This window comes from the organism of the source record quoted next, unplaced genomic scaffold, assembly GCF_019419815.1.
Source record: "Pyrus x bretschneideri cultivar Hongxiangsu unplaced genomic scaffold, Pyrus_bretschneideri_v1 Contig12, whole genome shotgun sequence".
Lineage (NCBI taxonomy): Eukaryota > Viridiplantae > Streptophyta > Magnoliopsida > Rosales > Rosaceae > Pyrus > Pyrus x bretschneideri.
Window position 1 is genome coordinate 3,697,291 of NW_025999413.1, and position 24,764 is coordinate 3,722,054.

Here is a 24,764-nt window from a genome sequence, read left to right on the forward strand (position 1 = left end):
TGCATGCATTCTTTAATTCCATTTGCTACTTGCTACAAGGAAGAAGAAAAAAAAGAAGAAAAAAGATTTATGGTAGCTTGATATTTAAGAAATCAAGTGGTAAGAGAGGAAATTAAAAGGTCATTAAGAATGGTAGGTTGCTTGATAGATAAGATATATTTGTAACTCGCACCAAGTGCCATTAAACAATTTACGCTTATCGCGCCACGACTGACAATTATATCCTCCAGCTCGTTTTTTATTTCCAGTGCTTCTTCGACTCGTTCAACTCTTGCATTATTAGTTTATAAACACCGTCGCAAACATTGATCCTCGTGTTGATCCATTCAATGGTACTAGTTTTGGTCGTCCTTCTGTTTTTGACGTTCAGCAACGGATCACGGAATCTTGGTGATATTCTACGTACAACCTAGCTAACCTCTCTATCAAAATTAGAAAGAGAAATATCATAAGACGAATACTTAATTGTTCAATGTTGAAGATCAACACCAGCCCAATTGGTATTTGTGTTGAAGTGTAATCTTGCCTTGGCCCAAGATGGATCCAGCCCATGGACAAAGAAAGATCCATACACATGCTAGAGAATTCTAGCAAAGTTCAAGTTGGTGGAAGAGTCTAGAAGAATGGTGAGGTTTCCACCAACATGCAAGATTAGTGTAGATAATTCTAGCTTAAGAAGTTAGTGGAATTATCTAGATATCTCTAGCATGATGTGTCCATACTTCTCCAAGGTTCCATCCATGCCTATAAAAGGAGAAGGCATCCACAACATTTGTATCAACAAGCAACCAACCAAGTAGCTAAGAAGATAGCTAAGTACGAGAGTGAGAAGTAAGAGTAATCTTGTAGGAGTGTGAGTGTTCTAGAGTGTGTCTCTAGAAAGAGTGAGTGTCATAGCTTCTAAAGAGTGTCCTTAAGGGTTTGTGTGTTGTAATATTTTGTGTGTGTAATACAAGTAATTTGTTTACTTGTGTTGTCTCTCCAACACTTGTGTTAGCGTCGTGTACTATAATTTTTTCCCCAACATTCAAGACTACTTTAAAATTTAATTTCGCAGAATTTAAGAAACAACAAATTCATTAGGCCGTTGATCTCAGAGAAGATCGTCCCATGCATTCCTTTAATCGATTCATTAGTAGTAGAATTATGCTCGCTACTAGTCTTGTTCACCCTGTTGTTCTTCAACTCCGACGAGTCCTCCCAACTACAACTAATTAACCCTACATCACTCCCATTCACACTCTCAACCTCATCTCCACCGTCCATTCCATCATCCAAATTTGAATCTTCTCCTGCACTCTGCTGAACTTTATAGAACAAACTCAAGCCCCCATACGATGTTGACGTGAGTCATAAATTAGTTAGTCTTGGAATGTAATTTGGTTTCTGATGTTAGAGAGATTCCTTCCTAGTTTAGGTTGAATTCTCTTTTATTATTCCTTGTGCTACAGGGTGTGGATGTATATATAATACCTCCATATTGGAGAGATAAGTAATACAATTTAACAAAATATACAAATTCTATCTACAATATCATTCATCGATGGTCGTTCGATCCCATTGTCATGCATGCAACTCAACTTTATAGCTCTTATTTATGGTGTTTAAAACCAAAAAGCTAGAGCCACTCAATACTAGGGTCTGGTGGTATTCCTCTTCACTCGGAAGCGAGAGATCTTAGGTTCGAATCTCGTACATGGCGAATTCGATACCAAATTAGGCTGCTCATTGTGTGGCTTAGCTAAACTCCCCCTTTCCTTAGTGTAAAAATATCAATGTACTCAAAAAAAACCAGAAAGCTAGTACATTGTTTTCATAGAATTTATGCTCATCTATTTTGAAATGGAAAGTAAGGCAAAACCAACAAGTTACAAAAAGACTGACGTTTTAATAAAATCTACGGTTAAACTTTTAATAGTTAAGATATATAAAAAAGAAAATGTTTGGAGACTTTTTAAAAAAATTTGTAAACCACATGATGTGTATCAAACACGTTAATTGACATTTAGCTAACAATCCAATCACCTACAACCACATCATTTGGTTTAAAAATTTTGGGGTTCCTATTACCCTTATAAAAATTAATAATAATTATGTGATTCATGAATGACATAGTGACATTGTTTAGAAATATGTACCGCTGATTAGTCTGTTGAATTTTTTTAGATCGACGAACCTAGGGAGCCCCACTCTAACGACACCGATACTGTCCCCAACTTTACCATCTGCCCAATTCTTCAGGTGTGGGGTTTTACCACAAAAGGCATCGATATTAGTTAGAGTAAGGTAATCATATTTAAAGCCACCCTTGTTGACTTTCCGCACCGATGTAGGATTGCCAACACGCCCCCTCACGTGTAACCCCATTTAGTGGTTCACATGTGAAGATCCACACATCGGCAATTGGAACTTAGAGGTTGGCTCCAATGAAGTCCACACTTGTATTCAATTTTTTTTACGAAGTGCCTCTTAAGAACTCAGAGGCTGACTCTATGTTAAGAGTCCAAGCTTGTTTCCAAGCCCACACTTCCTAGTGACAAGCCTTTGGCTTGCACGAGCCCATAACTGTGGGCTTTGATACCATGTTGAAATTTTTTTAGATAGACAGGCTCGAAAGGCCCCACTCTAACGACACCAATAATGTTCCCAACTTTATCACCTGCTCAATTCGTCAGGTGTTGGGGATTACCACAGAAGGCCTCGATATTAGTTAGATTAAGAAAATCATATTTAAACCCACCCTTGTTGACTTCCCCCACCGATGTGGGACTGCCAACACGCCCCCTCACGTGTAACCCCATTTAATGGTTCACACGTGGAAATCCATACATCGGCGATTGAATTTCAAAGGTTGACGTTATGTTAAGAGTCCATACTTGTTTTCCCCGGGCCCGTTGATCTAAAAATTTTCAACATGGTATCAGAGCCAAGGTTCGGGCCCGTGCAAGCTAACGAGCTTGTCACCAATAAAGAAACAAGCCACGACTCTTAACATAGAGTCGGCATCTGAGTTCCATTGAAAACAAGTCTCAACTCTTAACATAGAGTCGACCTCTGAGTTTTAATAGTCGATGTGTGGATATCTATGTGTTAACCACTAAATGGGGTTACACGTGAAGGGGAGTGTTGGAACCCCACATTGGTGGGTGCAAAATAAAAAATAATGTGTTTAAGTATGATTGCCCTACTCTAACTAATACCGAGGCATTTTGTGGTAAAACCCTATACTTGACGGATTAGACAGGTAGTAAAGTTGAGGACAATATTGATGTCATTAGAGTGGAGCCCCACGAGCCCACCGATCCAAAAATCCAACATATTCATGCACAAGACCAAGTTTTCTTCTCATTCATGCACAATAGTATAGTTTCTTTCTTTGATCAAGGGGATGCACAATATATATTATACAATTAATATGGGCTATTTTTTATTAATTGTGTTGATGCACAAAATCAGCGAGGACTTTGGTACAACAGAAAGTGTCAAGTTTGTGACCTTCGCCAGATTGTTCCGGTCACTAATATGGATAAGTATGTAAAGATATAGAGACAGGGAAGCAAACACAAGATGTACGTTGTTCACCCAGATTGGCTACGTCCACGGATTAGAGGAGTTCTCATTCATTGTGAAGGGTTTACACAAATACATAGGTTCAAGCTCTCCTTTAGTGAGTTCTAGTGAATAGTTTAGTACAAATGACATTAGGGAATTTTGTGGGAGAATGATCCCTTTTATAGAAGAGAGTTTCTAGCTTTGTTCTGACATTGACACGTGTCGTGCTGTGATTGGCCTCTGATATCGACACGTGTTGCGTTGTGATTGACCTCTAATATCGACACTGTGTCGCGTTGTGATTGACCTCTTAATTGGAGGGAAAGTCTTGTAGGTCCTTGATGGTATACTGTAAACCGGTACTCTGTAGTTTCAGGATTGGATCAAGTATGGTACAAACAAATTGAAACATTTTAATCCATGAATCTACTCTCAAAACACATAAGTATAAATAATTAAACGAAAGAAGTGGAAAAAATATATATTTCCATATACATTTTGAGTTGTGTTTTCTGAGAGACAAATGGCCACAAATATTCTTTGCAATCGGTTGGGAGCTTTACTTTTCCTTCTAGCAATTCATGCCTTCACAATTACGTCAGTTCAAAATGAAGAGGGGAAGACAATGGGGCTTGATGAGCTTAGAAGCTACCTGTGGACCTTCGGATACCTAAATGACAGCAGTTCGAAAAACTCCAGCAATTTTAACAGCAGTTTGGAATTTGATGAGGTTTTGGAAACTGCACTGAAAAGTTTCCAAAAAATATATCATTTGAATGTCACAGGAAAGCTTGATTCCAGTACGGTTAACCTAATAAGCACTCCAAGGTGTGGTATGCCTGATAATTTTGTCAACCTAAATGCAACGGAACAACGAACACATGGTGTTCATATGGGTTCTTATTATACTTTCTTCAATGGAAACTTGAGATGGCCACCCACAAAGCGCCATCTTACCTATAAATTCAACGCCGGAGCAAAAAATCCTGTTGGGCCATATGCATTATCGATGGCATGTCGACAAGCATTTGAACTATGGGCGAAAGTTACCAAATTTGCATTTCATGAGGTAGGGCCAAGTTCACCAGCTGACATTTTGATTAGCTTTCAACGCCGGGACCACGGAGATGGGAGCCCATTTGACGGTCCCGGTAAGGTTTTGGCGCATGCATTTGCTTCCACGGATGGAAGGCTGCACTTGGATGCAGATGAGAATTGGAGCTTCAGGCCTCCAAGTAAGAACCAGCTGTTTGACCTGTTGTGGGTGGCTACGCACGAATTAGGGCATGTTCTTGGACTTATGCATGGTACATTTTCTGATGCCATTATGTATGCCTAGTTTGGTGCTGGGAGGACTAGAAGGGCGTTGCACAGTGATGATATTGCAGGGATAAAAGCTTTGTACCACCTGCGACCATAGAGGAAACATGCTTAAATTGGATTCTACATGACAATGATATATTTGATTATTCTAATACAATATATAGTGCCGTAATTACCGTGTGAAATGTGAGCAATGTCAAGGGGCTCAAATTTTATATGACAAAAGATGTACACAACCAACATTCAATAATATAACAGTATCGATTATAGACTGATACAACTCTTCAATTAATTTGATCTCTTTTAGTGAGGTCATGATCATACCAATTTTGCTACCATTGATGTATTGGGTGTTTTACATGCATTATCGATTGTGTGTAAATGAACGGCTAATTATAACGTACTTTATCTTTATCGGGTACTTAACTGATTAATGCTTAATACCCTTGGTTGTCGCTACTTAGTATTATCATCTGGTGGTATTCATTTTCACTTGTAAGTGAGAGGTCTTAGATTCGAATTTTGCGGATGACATTTGATTCCAAATTAGGTTTTGCCTGTTGTATAGCTTAGTTGAACTCCCTCCTCCCCTTAAGGTAAAATATAAGGAAAACTAATGAAAAAAACTTCAAAACTTTGAGTTTTAACCAAAAATTAAATCATCATATAACTTTATTTAATGATAAGGACGAGAAAGAAAACAAAAAACAAAAAAACCTAACTAAAGGTGCGTGCAAAGAGCACCCAACCAATCCTTCAGTTGCACAGACATAATCCCAAGCATATTTTATTCCTCTAAAATTAAAATTTCAAATTGAAGTGGGTTCCGTTCGATTCAAAAGCACATCTGGCGGTATGGTTGGGAGGGAATCAATCAGGTGTGGGTTGGGATGGTTGGGGGTAAGGGTGGGGCAACATCATTGGACTCATCACCCATTTTCCTAGTAATGAAATTGAGCTATTAGCCATGCATGACTTTAACGGCATGGACGTTGATCTCTATCATGGTTTTTTTTTTTTTCAATTTTTTTTTAATTTTTTTTATAATCTTGTTATTGCATTCTGGTGAAAGAACTTGAAAATTTGGGACGAGCATTTACCGTTAAGTTTTATAAACAGTGTAGAAAGTTTAATAAACAGTGTCGTACCATTAAGTTTTATAAACAGTGTAGTAAGTTTCATAAATAGTGTAGTACCATTAAATTTTATAAACAATGTAGTAAGTTTCATAAACAGTTTGTGTGAGGGGCACGCAGGTCCGCACGTCAGTTTTTTTTTTTTTTTTAAATATTAAAATTATGTATTTTCATTAAAATTTAAGTTTTTTGTCATTTTTATGAAAATTTAAGTCTTTTTCATTAAATAAAGTTATATCATAATTTTTTATTAAAATAAACTTAGTCCAAACCCTTTTCATGAAAGTTCCCTAAAATATATCTTTTACTAAAATAAAAAAAATAAATACCCTTGGTTGTCATTTATAATATTGGCAACAACATTAGAGGGTATATATCTCCTCAATTGGTTTAGGAAAAAAAATCAATTATATAAGATTGATCTTGTACTTTAGTCTTTCTGTTGATATGGTGCTTATTTATAACTAAACTGACATTGTTTTAATCTTCATATATGTTTCGAGACTCGCTGAACTTTAAATATAAGACAAAACCAGCAAGTTACAAAAACATCGACGATTTGATAAAATGTATGATTTAAACGTTCAGTAAATGCTACCAACACTAAACCTTTAGTAGTTAATATTTATAAAAATTTGTAATAATTATGTAATTCATGGATGGCATAACAATTTTAAAGACACAAATTAACCACATGTAATAGGAAGGCGACACATAAAATATATGCTCTAGATAACGATTTTACCTTTGATGTTGTGAGTAGATCACAAAGTTATTCTAAGGGAATAAGACGTAGTTTGTTCTAAGGTAAATGGGCTTTCATGCCACTAATGAACCATGGACTCTTCGGGCCACCATGGTGTGGGTCAAGGACTCTCTGAGCCGCCAATGACACATTTTATGGCTCTCCAGGCCGCTCATAATATGTTATGCCATTGGATCATATACCCGATCCAATAATAGCAGGGCACCGACTCTCCACAGTCCACTCTTGGGTGTATGGTGTACCTGCGCTCTTACCAACATGGACCTTCAAGAATACTAGACGGCATGATTATGGAGACTGGCCTGCAAACGTATGTTTATTTACCTATTGTATATATTATTGTTCAATATATATTGAGTTTGCTTGCAGATACCCATGTACTTGAAGTCATAAATTTGAACCCGAATAAGTGTCATAGAAACTCGAAATTTTCTTAAAACACTACACTCATGAAACCCCAAGTTTTTATGTAAATTTAAATCAAAACATATCTAATAGAACTTGGATGTTCTACTCCTTGCGATGAGCATCTCCACTGGTGGTGGAAGTGTGGTGGACAATATGGACAAAATTTGAGTTGTAGACTTCTGGTTTGGGCTGCTACGGTGGTCCATGGTGGTGGCGGCAGTTGTTGTCGCTCCATGGTCCATCGCGTGGGTGAAGACCATGGCACGTAGAAAGTACTGTTCGTTGTAGCTAGTTTTGATTTTCCAACCATGTTCCTTTTTTTTTTTTCCAGGAATTAATAAAAAAATTCAGAGACTACGAGCATGTGAGAAAATCAAAGAGGGGGACATTAAAAAAAAGATGGTGAGTGCTTCTTTGATATTTGAATAAAGCTCTCAATAAAAGCACCAATTTTTGGTAGTATAAATCTATCGTCTTCCAACTTGACAAATTTGTACCTACAAAATAATTAAACAACTTTGATCAAAGACCAAAGTCATGCGCCCATGTAGTAGCAGGGTTTGGTCACTAATCTCTGATGCTAAGTCAGTTCCTCTGAAGAAAAAAAAAAGAAAGAAAGAAAAAAGAAAAAAAAAGAGTTTAGAGCCTTATTGCGTAACAAAAACTTATTAAAATTTGGTGAAAATAGAACATTTATAGGGGCTAGTTGGCCATGTGTGTAGGATTGCCATGCTATGTGTTAACGTTTAGTTGGACAATGTGTGTCATTCGGTAGATGCAATAGGAAAATATCTTTAAGATGTTATGATATCTTACAGATACTTGAGTTGGTCTTCAAAAAGAAAAACATTAAAGATTATATTTTTTTTAGTATTAATCTTATCTTTAATTAATACATTTGACCTTTCTCTTTTCCACGAGAGAAGTCTTATCAGCTCAGGTCTGCTTGATCTTGGAGAAATAGTAGATTATGTGCTCATTTGAAAGTGTTTTTAAAATAATTGAAAGCGCTTTTGGTGAAATTGTTTTTGGGTTCAAAAGTTACTTCAAGTGCTTTTCCAGAATCCACTTTGATTTTTACTAAGAATTGATTTCAATAACATAATCACCAAAAAATTCACTGCTATAGATGTTTTCTATATGCTGCTAGATGTTATGGATTGTATAAAAGTGCCGTTTTTAAATGCTATAAAGGGTGGTTATTTGAAAAATACTATGGATGATATCTTATAGAATTCAATATATGCCATAAAAAAACATTTCATGACAAATATTTTTCTACAGAAGTTGAAAAATGCTATAGAAATTGGAAAGTGTAATCGCCTAATGTAGCATTGGAGAAAATGCTATGGAGCACCTTCTATAACATTTATGGGCCGCTATAAAAAATGGTTTGTGGTGTAGTGTGAGTAGTATTTTCTGAGAGACAAATGGCCACAAATATTATTTGTAATCTACTGGGAGCGTTACTTTCCTTTCTAGCAATTCATGCCTTCGCAGTTCAGTCAATTCCAAAGGAAGAGGGAAAGACAATAGGGCTCGACGAGCTTAGAAGCTACCTGGGGACCTTCGGATACCTAACCGACAGTGTTCCAAAAAACTCCAGAAATTTTATCAGCAGCTTTGAGGTTGATGAGGTTTTGGAAACTGCACTGAAAAAATTTCAAAAAACATATCATCTGAATGTCACAGGAAAGCTTGATTCCGGTACGGTTGACCTAATAAGCACTCCGAGGTGTGGTGTGTCTGATAATTTTGTCAACCTAAATGCAACGGAACAACGTACACATGGTGTTCGTACGGGTTCTCATTACACAGTCTTCGAAGGAAACAGGAAATGGCCACCTACAAAGCGTAATCTTACCTACAAATTCAACGCCGGAGCCAAAAATCCCGCTGCGCTATATGCATTATCGATGGCATGTCGGCAAGCATTTGATCTATGGGCTGAAGTTACCAACTTTACGTTTCAACAGGTAGTGCCGAGTTCACCAGCTGACATTTTGATTAGCTTTCAACGCCGCGATCATGGAGATGGGAGCCCATTTGACGGGGCCGGTAAGGTTTTGGCGCATGCTTTTGCTCCCACGGATGGAAGGCTGCACTTGGATGCAGATGAGAATTGGAGCTTCAGGCCTCCAAGTAAGAACCAGTACGACCTGGTGTGGGTGGCTACGCACGAATTAGGGCATGTTCTTGGACTTCAGCACAGTACATTGTCAGATGCCATTATGTACGCCTACGTTGGTGCTGGGAAGACTAGAAGGGCGTTGCACAGTGATGATATTGCAGGGATAAAAGCTTTGTACCAACTGCAGCCGTAGAGGAACCATGCAAAATTGGATTTTACATGACAACGATATATTTGATGGGCTCAAATAATTAATAAGTTTGTAGGACAAATTTTCAAGTTGAGTCGAAAGATTATTAATAGGCTCAAATTAAAGGGAATGGATCCCCTCTTGAGCTTAGGAGGTTGAGCCTCCTGAGCAAATCACACAGGCCGTTGGATTTTGATCCAACGACTACAAGTAAGAGGTCTTTCTTAAAGTTATAATAATTGTAGTCATTGGATCAAAATCTATCAACCCGTGTGATTTGCTCAGAAGGCTCAGCCTCCTAAGCTCAAGAGGGGATTCATTCCCCAAATTAAATTTCCTGAATTATAACAAAATGTGAAAGAGCATCTAAATTGGTCACGAGGTACTTTCTTTTTGGTCCATAACTAGATAACTACATATTATCAATGCGTCCTGGTTTGATACATTCTCTCCCTTAAATTATTGTAAAGGTTCCACTTTGCAAGAACTCCAAATCATTCTCTTGAAACTCATCTTCTTCATCACAAATAATCCGCTTGCCCTGAAATGACCTAATCCAATAGGGAAATCCCAATTCATTGGGCCTTTCGATACAATCAAATAGAAAGCCCCAAGGGCACCATATTCTAGGAGCCTGAGCTCTGTGATCGAATAAATCCTCCTCTATCCGTTGCCGGTCGAGGACTTCTTCCCCTTTTTCAAACTCCGATTCGTATTATTCATAGAGAAATCTCTTATCAACGATAGAACAAGATAAGGTTTCGAACTCTCCCTTCCCCCTCCCTTTAATGATAGTAAAATTATATATATATATATATATATATATTACCAAGCTGTTCCTCAAACTAGCTCGGTAACTACATTTTATGGGTTAATTTGTGATTAAATATTTACCCAAAAAATACCATGGTAATCGTTGGTCATATTTCAAGTTGGGCCGTTTCTCATCTCCTAATTTATAACAGATTTTTTATCAACATAAGTGTTTTGTATGAGATGTGATTAATATTGTTATTAGTAAATCAAATTTTGCATAGATTGTATGGAATTCGTAAAGCTGTAAGACCATGTATAGGAGCCAACGCTTGTCTAGTGCTGGAAGGTCAAGAAAGGTAGTGACCTGATAATATGACAGCCGACGACCAAAACTCCAGAGCAACGACCATAACTATAATGGTCCTAAAGTAGTAAAATTTCTTGTCGAATAAGCTTCGACACGTACAAAAGCATAAAGGTTCGGGCACTGTCTTACGCAGTTCCAACCCAAAACCCAATTGTCAAATAAACCTCTTACTTTTCTCAGGCTCTTTAGGCTAGTTGGTGTCTGCATTCCCCAAGGGCCAAATTTACCGTATCAAATCAAGCCAATCACAAGCCCAATCGCATGCCAAGCAACCCACATCCAAATCAAACACGGGTCAGAAAAACCCATTTTCAAATCGGGTTAATCTTCTCCGTCAGTCTTCTCCAAATACCCTATAGACTTTCTTTTGCTCTGTTTTCACAAAAACGCAAAGTTTGAATCTTTGAAAATCGTACGGAACCATGATGAACGGCGGTCGGCACCAAAACAAATTCGCATGGAAGCCCAACCTCGGCGTCAAGATCAACGAAACCGAGGTCGGAGGCCGGTTCCGGCCGCTGTCGGAAATCACGGGGGTCTGCCAACGCTGCAAGGAACAGATCGAGTGGAAGCGCCGTTACGGAAAGTACAAGACCCTGACGGAGCCCGCCAAGTGCCAACGCTGTACCAAACGCGCCGTCCGGCAGTCCCACCATAAGCTCTGCGCTGCTTGCGCCAAGGAACAAGGTGTTTGTGCCAAGTGCTGCTGCCGTGTCGAGCAAATCGTCGGAAAAGACCTCGCGGAAGTGGAGGCTGAGCAGAAGAAGCTTCAAGAGGTTTGGTTCTTTTATTTTATTTTTTATTTTATTTGTAAAATTTTCAGTTTTGAATTGGGTTTCGATTCGAAAATTGGCAAAATTTGATGGGTTTGTTTTGTCTAATGAATTTGTGATGCGCAGGCGATAAAAAATGCAAGAGAAAGAGATAGGAGGAGTCTGTTGCGTGCGGTATGTTCTCGAATTTAAGCACATTTGGTTTTGGGATTCTTGTGTTGGATTGTGAATGAAAAGTTGCGTAATTTGTAATCTCGAATTGTGCTTGAACAGATGAATGCTGGAAAATCTGCGGGTGTAGCGAAAGCTGCAGGCGAGAAAGGAAGCAAAGCGGGGGACTTGTTCCCCTCCGCGTCGCTTGAAGAATATGCAGCGGCAACCAGAGACGATGATGATGATGTGAAGGAGGATGGTGAAGGTGAAGGTGAAGAAGATGAGACGCAGGTTTGCAATTAAAAGAGGTACTAAGTAGTATTTCGGTAGCAAACATGTCGGTTAGGCCAGTTGGTTATGATCGTGTAGAGTGCCCATCTTTTGCACCCAGGTTCGAAATGGCGTGCATCTTTGTACTATCAGTGACAAATTGGGCAAAGATATTCTCACTTCTTCAACACCGTTGTAGAAGGTATTGAAGAAGTTAAATGATCAACGTCTTTTTGTTTTCGTAATTCTTTCTTTGTTTTAGTGGTTGATACATAATTTTCGACACAGAAACCTTGAAATTTTGTTTGATTTTATTTATCAATGAAGTAGCTCTTGTTAATATTATCACAGATCAAGATGCATTGCTTTTGGGGGTTTCTTGGGTTATAAGCAAACTGCCTATAAAGTATGCTGGGCACCTAGGTAAGATCTAAAACTCAGTAGAAAAATAAGAGAAATTGAACTTCACTCTTCAAGTCAACAGCCTCGAGATGGAATGATCCATGGCATGCCCCCAGATGATTTCGGAAAGAACTCAGAAGCGTTTAGTTCATGGTGTGATCCATTGCCAGGAAGAAGACTACTCTTGTCTTGTTTCGAAAGAAACCACAGCCGAAGAGGCTTCTTCAAATGCTCAGGCCTTTGGAAACAAGCCTGGGACACTCCAACGAACGAGTCTGAATCAGCAGAGTTCACCATTGACGAAGTTCTAAGCTTAAAGCCAGGGGAGATAAGAATCGGCCTAGACTTTAGCCCGACCATGGGAACGTTTGCTGTATCATGAAGGAAAAGAACATTACCATTGCCTCTGGTACCTTAAAACTTATGGGCTCCTTTTAATAAGGTAATCGCCTAAGAGGAAGATCGGCTCGAGGCTGCCTTTCTTCAACATTATCCATTCCACTCTGTTCTTGGATGGCTGGATCGGAGCTGAAGTCCTTCGGTTTGCGTTGTTTGATTGGGAACGCATCCTTCCGCCGAAGGGTCTTCGTTGGATAGGCAGATTCTTCTGTCACAAGGAGGACATGAAGTTGCATATGGATGAGTTTAAGAGGTTAGGTTACAAGCCATTACTCAGGGTGGCGCCCAAGACTGATATGCTTGGACATGAGCTTTTCATCTCAGCTGTTTTGGAGAAGCCAATCAGAGGTTAATTATTGTCGTTAACAAGTAAATTTCTAAATATCTTCGTGTTTAAACGAGTAATAATTGTCGTTAATTCAATCGGGTTAAGGAATTTGATGTTCTAAAGAGAAGAACATATAAAACTAAAATTATTATATTAACTTTTGTATTAATAAGTTGAAGTTCCCTGCTCGGGGTAAAGGTACACTTGCTACAATTCAAATGAATTCAATTCAATCATTAGAGAAACGATCTCGCAACTATCTAACAGAAAAATTCTTGAAAGAATTCTGAGGACCTTTCCAAAAGTTAGTAACTAATGCATTTTAAGATATATCGGGATCAAATTTCCCAATCGAAAATGTTCGGTACCAACTTGTTTCATAACCAAACTTTCCGTCTTTGCATGGTCGCTCCACGGCAAGAAGAAAAGGATTTGGATGGAAGAGGAATGGCACCTAGTCATCTTTTGCACACAAGCGCTCTGAAAGTACAAGGAAACAACAAAATAGAAATCAGTTTTTAATTTCGGGTATTCGCAAGTCCGATGAATATTGCTTGAGAAGTTGAAAAGCAGGAATTTATCATTTCTGTATATATGGATTTCGAGATAGGACTTTATATGTAGCTTGAACCTAGAATTCCATAAGCGTAATGGGTAAGAGTTCATACTCAGATATTCATAAGCCAATATCATCGAAGTGCCCCAGGCGGACATGCTGAAGAATCTTGGACCTAGCCCTCTGTAGAAACCTTGCCAGCCATCATCTCTAATCAAGTTCTTAACAACTTCTCTTGCAGTAGGTCTCTTGCCATGTCCCATCGTCTACATTGCAGCAACAAAGTTTTATTAAAAACACGGATTATCAATAACTTGGTCAAATGAAGATGAGCAAGCTGCAAGCCAGCAAAGTAACCAGGCACATGAACTGGTTATATGAATACCTGCAGTCGTGTCTTGATGGTATCCAATGGGGTTGTTATGCAGGATGCTGTTGCACCGGCAATAATTCCTCCAGCAGCTTGAACCAACACTATATTCCCCACGCTCGGGACAGCTTCTTCAGAACCAATTCCATGGCCTAAGAAACTGCTTAATAAACAGAGATAATATAAGAGAGAGATATATTGTCACGCAATAAAGATAAACTGTTGACAAAAGAGTATTTGATTCACCGAAACTCCTTCACCGTATAACTTTATCTAAGCGGAACAAAGTTCATTAACCTAATTATAGATATTCATTGGCTTGATGGACTTTAGAATTGCTAAACAACCTAACAATCAACAAAGTCGCAGTATTGATGATTACATCCAACAACTCATTACTTCTTTTTGACAGAAGCGATAAGGGTTTTCATTACCAAGAACAAGAAGTACAACAGGTACCAGATGGGTACCTATTCTCCAATAACCAATTTCTTGATCTGGAGATAATTCGCACAAAACACAAATGAATCTAAACCATTACTCTAAAACTAATATGTTCCACTAACACACTCAAACCAGAGACCATCTAAAACGAACATTAAATGGATACACCTCCCAACTTTTCATGCCCTTGTAAAATGAAAAATCGAATATTCAACCGAAAATCTTAAAGTTATGTATTGCTGACATTCATTTGAAAGATATAAAATTTACTGATTAAAGAATTATCAATTAGGTGACCTAGTTTAAGAATAAGCACAACCAGAGTTAATAGACAACAAATTACCATTTCTCACCTCCAGATTAAGCGCTGGCTTGAACCATAACTAGCCCACCATACAGCGCTAGATGGAGAGTAAGTCATAACAGAAAGTCCCAACCCCCTATAAAGTCCGCGTATGCCATCCGACTTTATAACCTTACGAGCAACATCCAGCCCTCCGGTGTACTTTGCATGGCCCGAATAACCTTGCACCATCAGCCTTTGACTAATCTAAAGAAAATCCGTTACTCAAAATTACCATCTCAAACCCCTAACTACAAACGTACTCAAATGAAACTGATAGATCCTATAAAATAATTTACCACGTCAATGGGCACAAAGACAGACTGAGCGAAAAGCGAGGCAGTCATTCCGGCTACTCCATTGGCAAAAGCTGCCTCTGTAGCCTCAGATAACTTTAAGGGTTGAACCATCTTGAAAGCAGCCACCTTGGTTGCCTCTAAAGCACTAAGAAATATAATCCGGGCAGGAACTGCACCGGTAATCACGGTGCCAAACCCTCTGTACAAACCAGGAATACCATCTGCTTTCCAAATGCCCTTGGCCACAGACAATGCATCTCTCTCTAGAGCATCTATGGAAGCAACTTGTAGGCGGGTTTTCACCACAGAAACTGGGTACAGTGCCACTGTGACCCCTGTAAACAAGCCAGCTCCAACCACATAAAATTTAGTCTTATCAAGCCTGCATAAAATCCAATAAACCACAAAATTCACTCATTTGAGCACTCAACCAACAAACACACACACACAGATATATAAATTACGGGTTTCGGATTTGGTTTCGAATTCTTTAACTAATTGAAGACTTCATGGCATTATTGTCAAAATTCAACGAAGCACAAAACTCAATAGTTTGAGCACTCAACCATTACATATAAATTATGGGTTTCGGATTGGGTTTCGAATTCTTTAATTAATTGAATTTCATAGCATTATTAAAGGAAGCATAAAATTTGCTCATAAACGAAAGTATAACAAATGGGATATTTCTCAACTAATGAACAAAAATTAAAATTGATCGAAGTAAATAACATACTTGTCCCAATTAATCTCGGTGTTGCCAATGGAAACCGCCATGGAGGTCGCTCGAAATCGAAGAGAGAAGGAGGAAGGCGGCGACTGGCGAATCAAGAACACATCTTGTTTCCGAATCCGAAAAGTGCCCCAAGATTATGGGAAACGGGATGTGTTTTGCAAAACGGGTACCGAGTTTTGTTGGAGCGATTAGCGCGTGGAAATGGAAGGAGTTTTCTTCTCGAATTTGGAATTTGGAATTTGGAATTTGGAATTTGGAATTTGGAATTGGGAGAATTTGAATGCTTGGAGTTCCAGGAGGAGGAATTCGAGGAAAGTCAACCGGCTGACTCTTCTTCTGTTTACGTCGGCTCAACGCGGGTCAGGAGCTTGTTTTTGACCAAAATCAAAAGAAAAATGTTAAGAACACTCTTCTTTTTCCTTCGGCTCTTCGAATACTTAGAGTGGTGATATTTGCTTACTTATTTGATTTTTATTTTAGTTTAGACTGTCGGATTGAAGAAATGAAAAATATAAATGCACAAATATAGAAAAGAAAGTATGTGAATATTGTTACTCTTTAATTATTCCAACTAACAATTAACTATACCATCCTCATCTAGACCTGTAAACGGATCGATTTAGATTTAGGTCAATTTGAACTGATCCATCAAGTAAACAAATCATTTAAACTCGATTGTTAATTTAAGGATCATTAAATCTAGCCTCATAAGTCATCCGTTTTAATCGTATACAAGGGATTTATAATTTCATGAATTGCAATCTAGAATTCAAAGACTGAATCTTTTTTAAGAATTAAAGACCAATTCATTTTCACAATTTGTGCACAAAATCATTGCATGCAACTAATTGAGTGTCAATAACAATAACTGGAGGTCTCGGGTTCAAAACACGATGCTGGTGTGGAAACTAGATTTGTGATCAGAAGAGACTGAAATGTTTCGGTAAGTTTTCGATCCTCGAAAGTGATAGATAATCGTGTGGAAACCAGTTGTTTCCCTTAAAAAAAATAAAATAAAATAAAATAAACAATTCCTTTAAATTTGTTGGCTCAAAAATTTGAGATGTCTTGTCAGCATCGATCAGCCTTACTAATTCAAGTGCGGCGAGTAACAATGACTCCGCGTGCACCCGTTGGATCAGAATGGATCCTTCATCGTGACCGTTTGTTTGTGAGAGTGCATAGTTCTTCATGTACCGCGTGGCGCTGGACCAGCTCTCGTCACTGGGCTGCATGTAAATAGGGCCCGCAATAAATTTGGTCCGGGCTTGGTAGCTACAATTGAACAGCCAGACAGCCCAGTTGGGTTGATTCCATTGGGCCGTAACATAATAAGCGAGCCCATGCATGCATGCAGCGGAAGCCAACTGCGTTTTGGATATGAAGTTGTACGAAGCTTTAGACAAAGGTGCTTTTGAGAAATTGAGTCCTTACGACATCTCGTGCGCATTCCGACAATTGGTTGAGCGAATAAGCCAACTTCAAAGTAGATTTGTTGTGTGACGAGTGCGTTATGACCCGTGAAATTTCAATGAGGTTTGATTGTAACTTCATATTTTATCTTTAATCTATTTGTTTGACCATTAAGTGATGATTTCACTAGTTTGGAATCCACATTAATGATGACGGGGATGTCAGAACTTTTCCACATAAGAAAAAAAAAAAAAAAAAAAAGTAGAATTCAGTGCTCACTAGTATAATTTTATGACAAACAGAATATATGGGGCTGGAGACGATGACGGTGGCAGGGTTGGGTGTGGGCTGGCGGCGGTTGGTTGCGGGGGAGGTTAGGCTGGGAAAGGAGGTGCCAGTGAGGCCGTGGTTATGGGCGTGTGGTGGGACTGAGGGGGGTGGGGCCTAATTTTTTTATTTTTATTTTAAAATTAGTTTTAAGAACTAGGGTAGGTTGGGCAGTAGAGAGAAAATATGTAGCCGAACTATATTGGTTGACTACGACCACGTCAATAAATTACAAATATATATGTTGAAAACTGGATTTTAGGGAATGTCTATTGGCGTCTACGCGTGGCATATGAGCTGGTTGTTTCCTGTATTTTATCCTAGATAATGTTAGGTAGATCATAATTTTAAACTAATTTGTAAATTAAATGATGTTTTATTACTAAGAATAAGCAAATTAATTGACACATCAGTAACAATCTAATCATCAACAATCACATTATTTAATTTCCAAAATTCAATTTAAAAATTTAGCTACCTTAGCATTACCCTTCTTCTAATACCATACACATTTCATACACAAATCAAAAGAAAAATGGTGCTATTTGGACAAGGTGTTTGTAAATGTTGGAATAAAAATAATAAATCTTGGGACTTGACTTTATCCCCCTAACTTATTACCCACAGAAATACTTTATTAAAACCATAAAATAAGAATGCATGAATCCAACCTTTTGCCCTTAATATTTCAATAAGGTCTATTACTATCATACAATTTTTTTCAAAGATGACCAATTAGTGGCTTTATTATGATAGTTCACTTTTATGGGTCGAGAAGATTTGTAGAGATGTTTTAGCTTTTTCTGGTCATTATTGTATGATGCACCAGTGTTATGAATTAAATTTAAAATGCGCCATTTAAAATAAGACCCTGAAATTCGTTCCAAATCATAGTAACCACTAGAAGTCTTCTAAAATCTGACAAAACAAAATTGTACAAAATACTAAGTTCCAAACCAAGTAACTACTAGAAGTCTAAGAAGCTGCCGATTTCATATTTTTGTGCTGGAGAAGATGCCAATACGAATAGCCAGACCTTTGATTTTGATTTGTGATCATCACAACTGTCAACCACTTTATTTACTTTGAAACAGTCAATTAATCTTTTTGAACCCATTTTATAAATTAATTATTAGCATAAAACAACCCACGAATTAATAATTATTGTAAAATGAATTCTTAGGCGCTCAGCATAACACATAGTTTTTGAAATTTTTTATCATGTCTAGTATGTGATATATGCCGAATAAATGAGGGTAACGATTCGACAATAAGAATTTAATCGTTGAAAATTTGTGTTTATTTTACACTGATAGATACTAAATTATAAAATAAGCTGAGTTAATTTATGTATTGAATTAACTATGATAATTTAATTAGGAACCCAGCATACACCAGAATACAACTAGTTAGTTAAGAAACCGAAGACTTCCAAATTAGAATAAAATTAGTTAATTAAAAATTTACTCTTTTAAACTGTCTTAGCAGACTTGCAAAGTGATCAGTATCGCACACGCTACCGCGTTCTCCCCTCTCTCTCTCTCTCTCTCTCCTCACTCCTTATTTTCTCTGCTTCGGAAACGAAACCTGTGCCACCACCTCTGACCAAACCGCATGAAACTATGCGTTACCCAAGACAAATTAGAACGCAAACATTCTGATCAGAACGAAATCTAATTGCCGGAAATGGGGTTTCTCTTCCTGCCCATGATTCGATCAGTCCCGAAATTCGTCAGTTTCGCCACCTTGCTCGTCTTTGTGCTTTCTTGCACCAGCACCTTCATTGCCACAGGTATATATGCTCGGACTCGGTCATTTTTTTTTTTTCAAAGTTTGAATCTTTAATTTGCTTGGTGTGTGTTTCTTAGTGATCTAATTGCTGTGGTTATATCTTGCTATGTCTTTTTTCTTCATTGTTTGAGGTTTTGGCAGCTTTGGGTTTTGGGTTTTCACTGTTACATACGAGGATGTTGTTTTATTTTTTTTAATTTAATTTGTTTTATCAGATGGGTTTTTTATGGAAAAATTGTATTTCGTTATGAAGTTCTTGTGTTTCGGGATGAATTCGAACTTTTTGAATTTTAACAGAAGAAACTGTGGCAAACAAGGCTCTGAAATTATTGTTTTACATGGTTTTTTATTGATTCGAATCATCACTTTGTTCATTGTTTTGCTTGTGTATTGCCAGAAGCGTATGATCCACTCGACCCGAACGGAAATATCACCATCAAATGGGATATCTTGAGCTGGACTACTGATGGCTATGTTGTAAGTATTATCTGAGAAGTGTTTGTTTTTTACATTAGTTGCACGGAATGTGTAAAATCATTGCGTACGAAGAAATATAGGTGCAATGAATTTCTGAGGAATAACAAGAGCTGCTTGTCGAAGTTCTTTAAGCATCGATCAGTATCCTGACACTGAACATCATCTTTACTTCATGCTTCCATTTGGAATTTTGATTTCACAAACTACATAGTCTGTATAGTGACTCTAGTTCAGTTATTTTTCGTAGTCTGGTATTGAGGTCCTTTGGTACTTTCTGTCACTCGCAATGTCATTCCTACTCCGAGATCTTCAGGAATGAAACTATGGAACTTAGTCACTAGTATGAGTATCAAGTCTTGGTCCCCTCAAGATTAAAAACTGAATCACAAGTTGCACTCAAATTTAGACGCTTCCACTTTTGCTTTAGTGAAACAAATCTCGATTAGCTGTTGACAGCAGCAAATAACATGGGTTTGTTTTACCTTTCCCCAATGTACAGTTGAATTGAGTGAATATCTAATCAGTGTTCTCTTTGAATGAATATACAGGCCTCTGTTACACTTTTTAACTTCCAAAAGTATCGGCACATTCAGGCACCAGGATGGTTGCTAGGGTGGACATGGGCAAAGAAGGAGATTATATGGAACATGGTGGGAGGAGAAGCCACAGATCAAGGGGATTGTTCAAAATTCAGAACAACAATTCCCTACTGCTGTGAGAAGACTCCTACTATTGTTGATCTATTGCCCGGAACTCCTTACAATCAACAATACACAAATTGTTGCAAAGGAGGAGTACTTAGTTCATGGGTGCAAGATCCAGTAAATGCTGCAGCTTCTTTTCAAATAAGTGTTGGTCAAGCAGGAACCACGAACAAGACCGTCAGACTTCCTAAAAACTTCACCCTTAACACACCCGGTCCTGGGTATACTTGTGGTCCGGCCAATGTTGTCAAACCAACTCAATTATCAGTCCAGACAAAAGGAGAGTCACTCAAGCTATGAGTAAGTGTTATGAATCCTTTCAAACATAAATGTTTGCGCTACTAAATTTGTCAGTCGTTCTTACCCTTTGTTCGTGACAGTGACATGGAATGTGACGTGCATATATTCGCAATTCCTGGCTCAGGCAGCTCCTACATGTTGTGTCTCTCTTTCATCCTTCTACAATGAAAACGTAGTGCCCTGCACAACATGCTCATGTGGCTGCCAAAGTAACGCAACTCATCCAGGAAGCTGTGTAGAGTGAGCTCTCTTCCGGAATCAGTTTCTTTTAACTTCATTTAGCTTTTACTTTTAATTTTTTTCATTAAGACATTTATGTTCTCTGTGAATTTGCAGATCAGATTCGCCCCATTTGGCTTCAGTTGTCTCAGCCTCCGACAAGAATAGCTACACGCCTCTAGTTAGATGCACTAATCACATGTGCCCAATCCGAGTTCATTGGCATGTCAAGGAAAACTACGTGCAATACTGGCGAGTGAAGATTACAGTTACAAACTTCAATTACAGGATGAATTATTCGGATTGGAACCTGGTTGTCCAACACCCAAACTTTGACAATCTGACCCAGATTTTCAGCTACAACTACAAGTCGATGACTCCTTATGGAAGAATTAGTATGTTAATCCTTACTTCTTATTACTTTTCATATGTTCTTTGCTCACATGATTTGACTAGAACTTGAAGTTTTGTATGGTTTTCTAAAATACATGCGTATGTTATTCATCCTTTATAACATTGAAAGTTACGAATCTCTGATCTGGATTTCTTTCAAACAGATGATACTGCCATGTTATGGGGAATTACGTTCTACAATGATATTCTGATGCAATCTGGGCCTCTTGGTAATGTACAGTCAGAACTTCTTTTCCAAAAGGGTGAAGCATTCACATTTGATAAGGGTTGGGCGTTCCCTAGAAGGGTCTATTTCAATGGTGATAACTGTGTGATGCCACCTCCGGATGCCTATCCACGGTTGCCAAATTCTGGTTTCCAGCAGCATGTCTCTCTACTTACTCTAATCATGACATTTCTATCGACCGTTGCAGTCATGTATGCTTATGCATAACCTGAGCTCGAAAATGTTCCAATCTATGATTTTCAAAGGGTATAGTACTATAGTTTAGAAGGGAATTTTTGGAAGCCACTCGATGTTCTGATGCGTATTGGTGAAGTGCTTCTGACGCAAAATTTGATGTCGTCAAATGTGCTGTTGATGTCGTCAAATGGGCTGCATCTGGCTGTTGTGTTGTATGAATATTCATGTAGCCAGACCCTCTTGGTTGTAGAGTTTACCGGATGATGTAGTCATGATTGTAAATCCGAAACGAGCAATTGAATCTGATCAGAGTATTGTTATCTGTTCTTACTGTTTACCTAATCTGTCGTATGATTGCGTAGATTTAACCAAATCATGGCATTTCTGCGTTAACTTAAAGATTTCATTTGCCAATCATGTACTTGTCATTTATATGGACAGAGAAATTCATATACCAGACTCATTCAGTCTCTCTGTTCACAGGATACACATACAAGTAAGTTAAGTTTGCTTCTTCAAAGAATGCTTCAAATTTAAGTGCCCGTGCTCCAATTCTCGCTGCAAAATATCATTCGTACCACGATTCTGGAATCTACGGAACCAAATCACCAAAGAGCTGTGAACACGAAAGTGAATGACGAAATCAACGTTGAGAAGGAAAGGAGAATTTCATGGGCAGAATTGGGAAGAAACGGGTAGACATCAGGTGGAGGCAACTGGCACTTATCGCCATTGAAGTAAACTTTGCGAGGAAATGCCCACCCCTCCCTCAAAGTGAATGTGCTCTTGTCCTTTTTAAGCAGCATCTCCGACTGAACGTGCCCAAATTTCCCGGCTTCCATTAAGTGGTCATTGAAGAACTTCAAGCCATAAAACATGCCAGTGTCATCTGCATATAACGTGACAGCTACGTTAGGTTGTGACTACAATAATTATAATGTGGAGGAGGAAATCGATTGGAACTCACTTATGGAGTCGTAAGCAATGAGAGGCTTGTAATCGAAGCTAAAAACTTGTGTGACATTGTTGAAGTTAGGATGCTGAATAACCAGAGTCCAAAGCGTGTAGTTCATCCGATAGTTGAAGTTTGTAATCGACACCTTCACACGCCAATAGTCCTTGTAATTGAGCATCACTTCCCAGTGCACTCTCACCGGACACATGTGGCGAGTGCACTGCAGTAGTGGCTGCACATTGCCTTTCTTCGTAGCGTCATCTTCCACCATGCTAAGAATTTTGGAACCACTTCTGCAACACAATCAACATTTTTGACATGTGATTTATGTATATATCTTTGCACAGATTATGCAATATATCATCACTTGTTCAAGGACTTACTGGACGCAATTGCTCTTGTCGTGGCAACCAAAAGTGCAAGAAGGGCAAGGAACGACTCTGGAATTGTAAAAAGACGAGAGAGAGACACAACAGCTTGGGTACTTTTTGGCCAGAAGTTGTGAATATGTGCAGGTCACGTTCCATGTCACTGCATAAAATACGATAGCCGTTATGCATTTGACATGTCACATACTAATCAAAATGAACCAATAATCTAAAATGTGTTGCAAAATTGTGAGAATGAATGCCCATAGTAGTATAATTGTTGTTATGTGAAGTTTTCAAAAAGAGCACTCTTTTCACTTTTTGTTTTGTCACAGATGTGGCTCTATATAAAGAGCACTCTGTGTGTGATTACAATACACAGCAAAGAAAGAAGTGAAAGCAATAATATCAGTATCCTCTCCCTCCTTTTTTTCTTGCAATCTTTTGTGTTATAGTTACGAAACTAAACGATGTGATATTTTGCACTCGCTTCTCTCCTGTCCCTAGCAAAAGATTATCTCTCTAACTTTTGCCTATTTATAACAAAATGTTGCGCAAAGTAATTGAGTCATGTGACACAGAGGAACTTACTCAAAGCTTGAGTCCTGCGGCGTCGGTCAGGTGACAAAAATATTGTGGAAGGCACAACTCTTGCCCTGCCACAGGTGTACCCTGGTCCGGGGCCTAGCAGCGTGAAGTTCTTAGGAAGTCTGACTGTCCGGTTTGTAGTGCCGGCTGATCCGACACTAAGCTGGAAGGATGAGACTGCGGTCGATGGGTCTTGGCCCCACGCAGACACCACGCCACCTTTGCAGCAATTTGTGAATTGCTGGTTGTAAGGAGCACCAGGAAGCAAGTCCACAATGGTGGGGGTTTTCTTGCAACAATGAGGTATGTTCCCTTGAACCAGGAGCAGTCACCTTGCTCTGTGGCTTCAGCTCCCACCGCCGCCCATATCACTTCTTTTCTAGCGCACATCCACCCTAACGTCCACCCTGGGCTCATGATGTGGCGGTACATTTGGAAATTGTTCATGGTAACAATCGCCTCTAAAAAATTCATTAGAGGCGTAATCGATCATTGTTGATGCATTTTGTATGCACCCTCTAAATCTTCTTAGAACAATCTTCTTAGATAACTGATGAAGGTAAAATTCGTTCAACAAATAAGATCGAGTAACGGACATCGAATATGTGAGAAATCAAGTTAATTATAGGAAAAAAGTGATACTCACCACATAACCATCTGGTGTCCAAGACATGATATCCCATTTTGCAGTTATGTTTCCTTTCGGATCCAACGGATCATATGCAGCTTCATCAAATCAGAAAACATCAAATAAGTGATTATTTTTCTTTCTTCAATCCAATGTGTAGTAGTCTAAGGAGTTAGAGTTTTACCAGCACATGAAAACATGGCAAGAAAGAAGAGAACTGATACCAAACTTCTCATCTTCCCGGTCCGAAACGCTAATTATCAACTTTGCGGTGATTGAGTTTGGATTGTAAGCTTAAGCCATGAGCAGGAGCATTTAGTGGGAAATGGAAGTGTATGCATTTAAGGAAGATAGAGATTGTGCAAAGGAAAATTTTGTTAGCTTTGTGAACAGATGGATTACCTAATGGTTGTTGCATACTTAGAACTACATGTTCAATTCTCTCAGTCTCTCTCATCTCTCGAGACTTCTGTTT

At 38.5% G+C, this 24,764-nt stretch overlaps 4 protein-coding genes and 2 pseudogenes across 6 annotated transcripts; 4 read left to right on the forward strand and 2 right to left on the reverse strand.

The window, feature by feature from the left end:
* Nucleotides 1-4,075: 4,075 nt before the first annotated feature.
* On the forward strand, nt 4,076-4,891 carry LOC103955768 (metalloendoproteinase 1-like). The gene has a single exon (XM_018649533.2). It carries the CDS (start codon nt 4,076-4,078, stop codon nt 4,889-4,891), a length of 816 nt encoding a protein of 271 aa, XP_018505049.2.
* A 3,724-nt stretch (nt 4,892-8,615) lies between these two features.
* Nucleotides 8,616-9,509, forward strand: LOC125474222 (metalloendoproteinase 1-like). Its single transcript, XM_048577655.1, has one exon. The coding sequence runs from the start codon at nt 8,616-8,618 to the stop codon at nt 9,507-9,509; it is 894 nt and encodes a 297-aa protein (XP_048433612.1).
* A 1,456-nt stretch (nt 9,510-10,965) lies between these two features.
* On the forward strand, nt 10,966-13,062 carry LOC125474400 (uncharacterized protein C9orf85 homolog). 3 transcript variants are annotated; one of them, XR_007255962.1, is made up of 5 exons: nt 10,966-11,405; nt 11,529-11,576; nt 11,676-12,027; nt 12,177-12,248; nt 12,344-13,062. XR_007255962.1 is itself a non-coding variant. In XM_048578015.1 (3 exons), the coding sequence occupies exons 1-3, from the start codon at nt 11,052-11,054 to the stop codon at nt 11,856-11,858; spliced, it is 585 nt and encodes a 194-aa protein (XP_048433972.1). In that variant the 5' UTR covers nt 10,966-11,051; the 3' UTR covers nt 11,859-12,170. The 3 variants fall into 3 exon arrangements, 1 of the variants encoding a protein (XP_048433972.1); XR_007255961.1 differs by having other exon boundaries at nt 12,177-13,062; XM_048578015.1 differs by lacking the exons at nt 12,177-12,248; nt 12,344-13,062 and having other exon boundaries at nt 11,676-12,170.
* A 24-nt stretch (nt 13,063-13,086) lies between these two features.
* Nucleotides 13,087-16,084, reverse strand: LOC125474399 (solute carrier family 25 member 44-like). Its single transcript, XM_048578014.1, has 6 exons — nt 15,703-16,084; nt 14,967-15,348; nt 14,678-14,874; nt 13,896-14,040; nt 13,623-13,776; nt 13,087-13,434 (listed from the first exon to the last, which is right to left on the reverse strand). Exons 1-6 carry the CDS (start codon nt 15,741-15,743, stop codon nt 13,409-13,411), a joined length of 945 nt encoding a protein of 314 aa, XP_048433971.1. The 5' UTR covers nt 15,744-16,084; the 3' UTR covers nt 13,087-13,408.
* Nucleotides 16,085-19,035: 2,951 nt separating this feature from the next.
* Nucleotides 19,036-22,072, forward strand: LOC125474401 (annotated as a pseudogene).
* Nucleotides 22,073-22,210: 138 nt separating this feature from the next.
* Nucleotides 22,211-24,525, reverse strand: LOC125474402 (annotated as a pseudogene).
* Nucleotides 24,526-24,764: the final 239 nt, after the last annotated feature.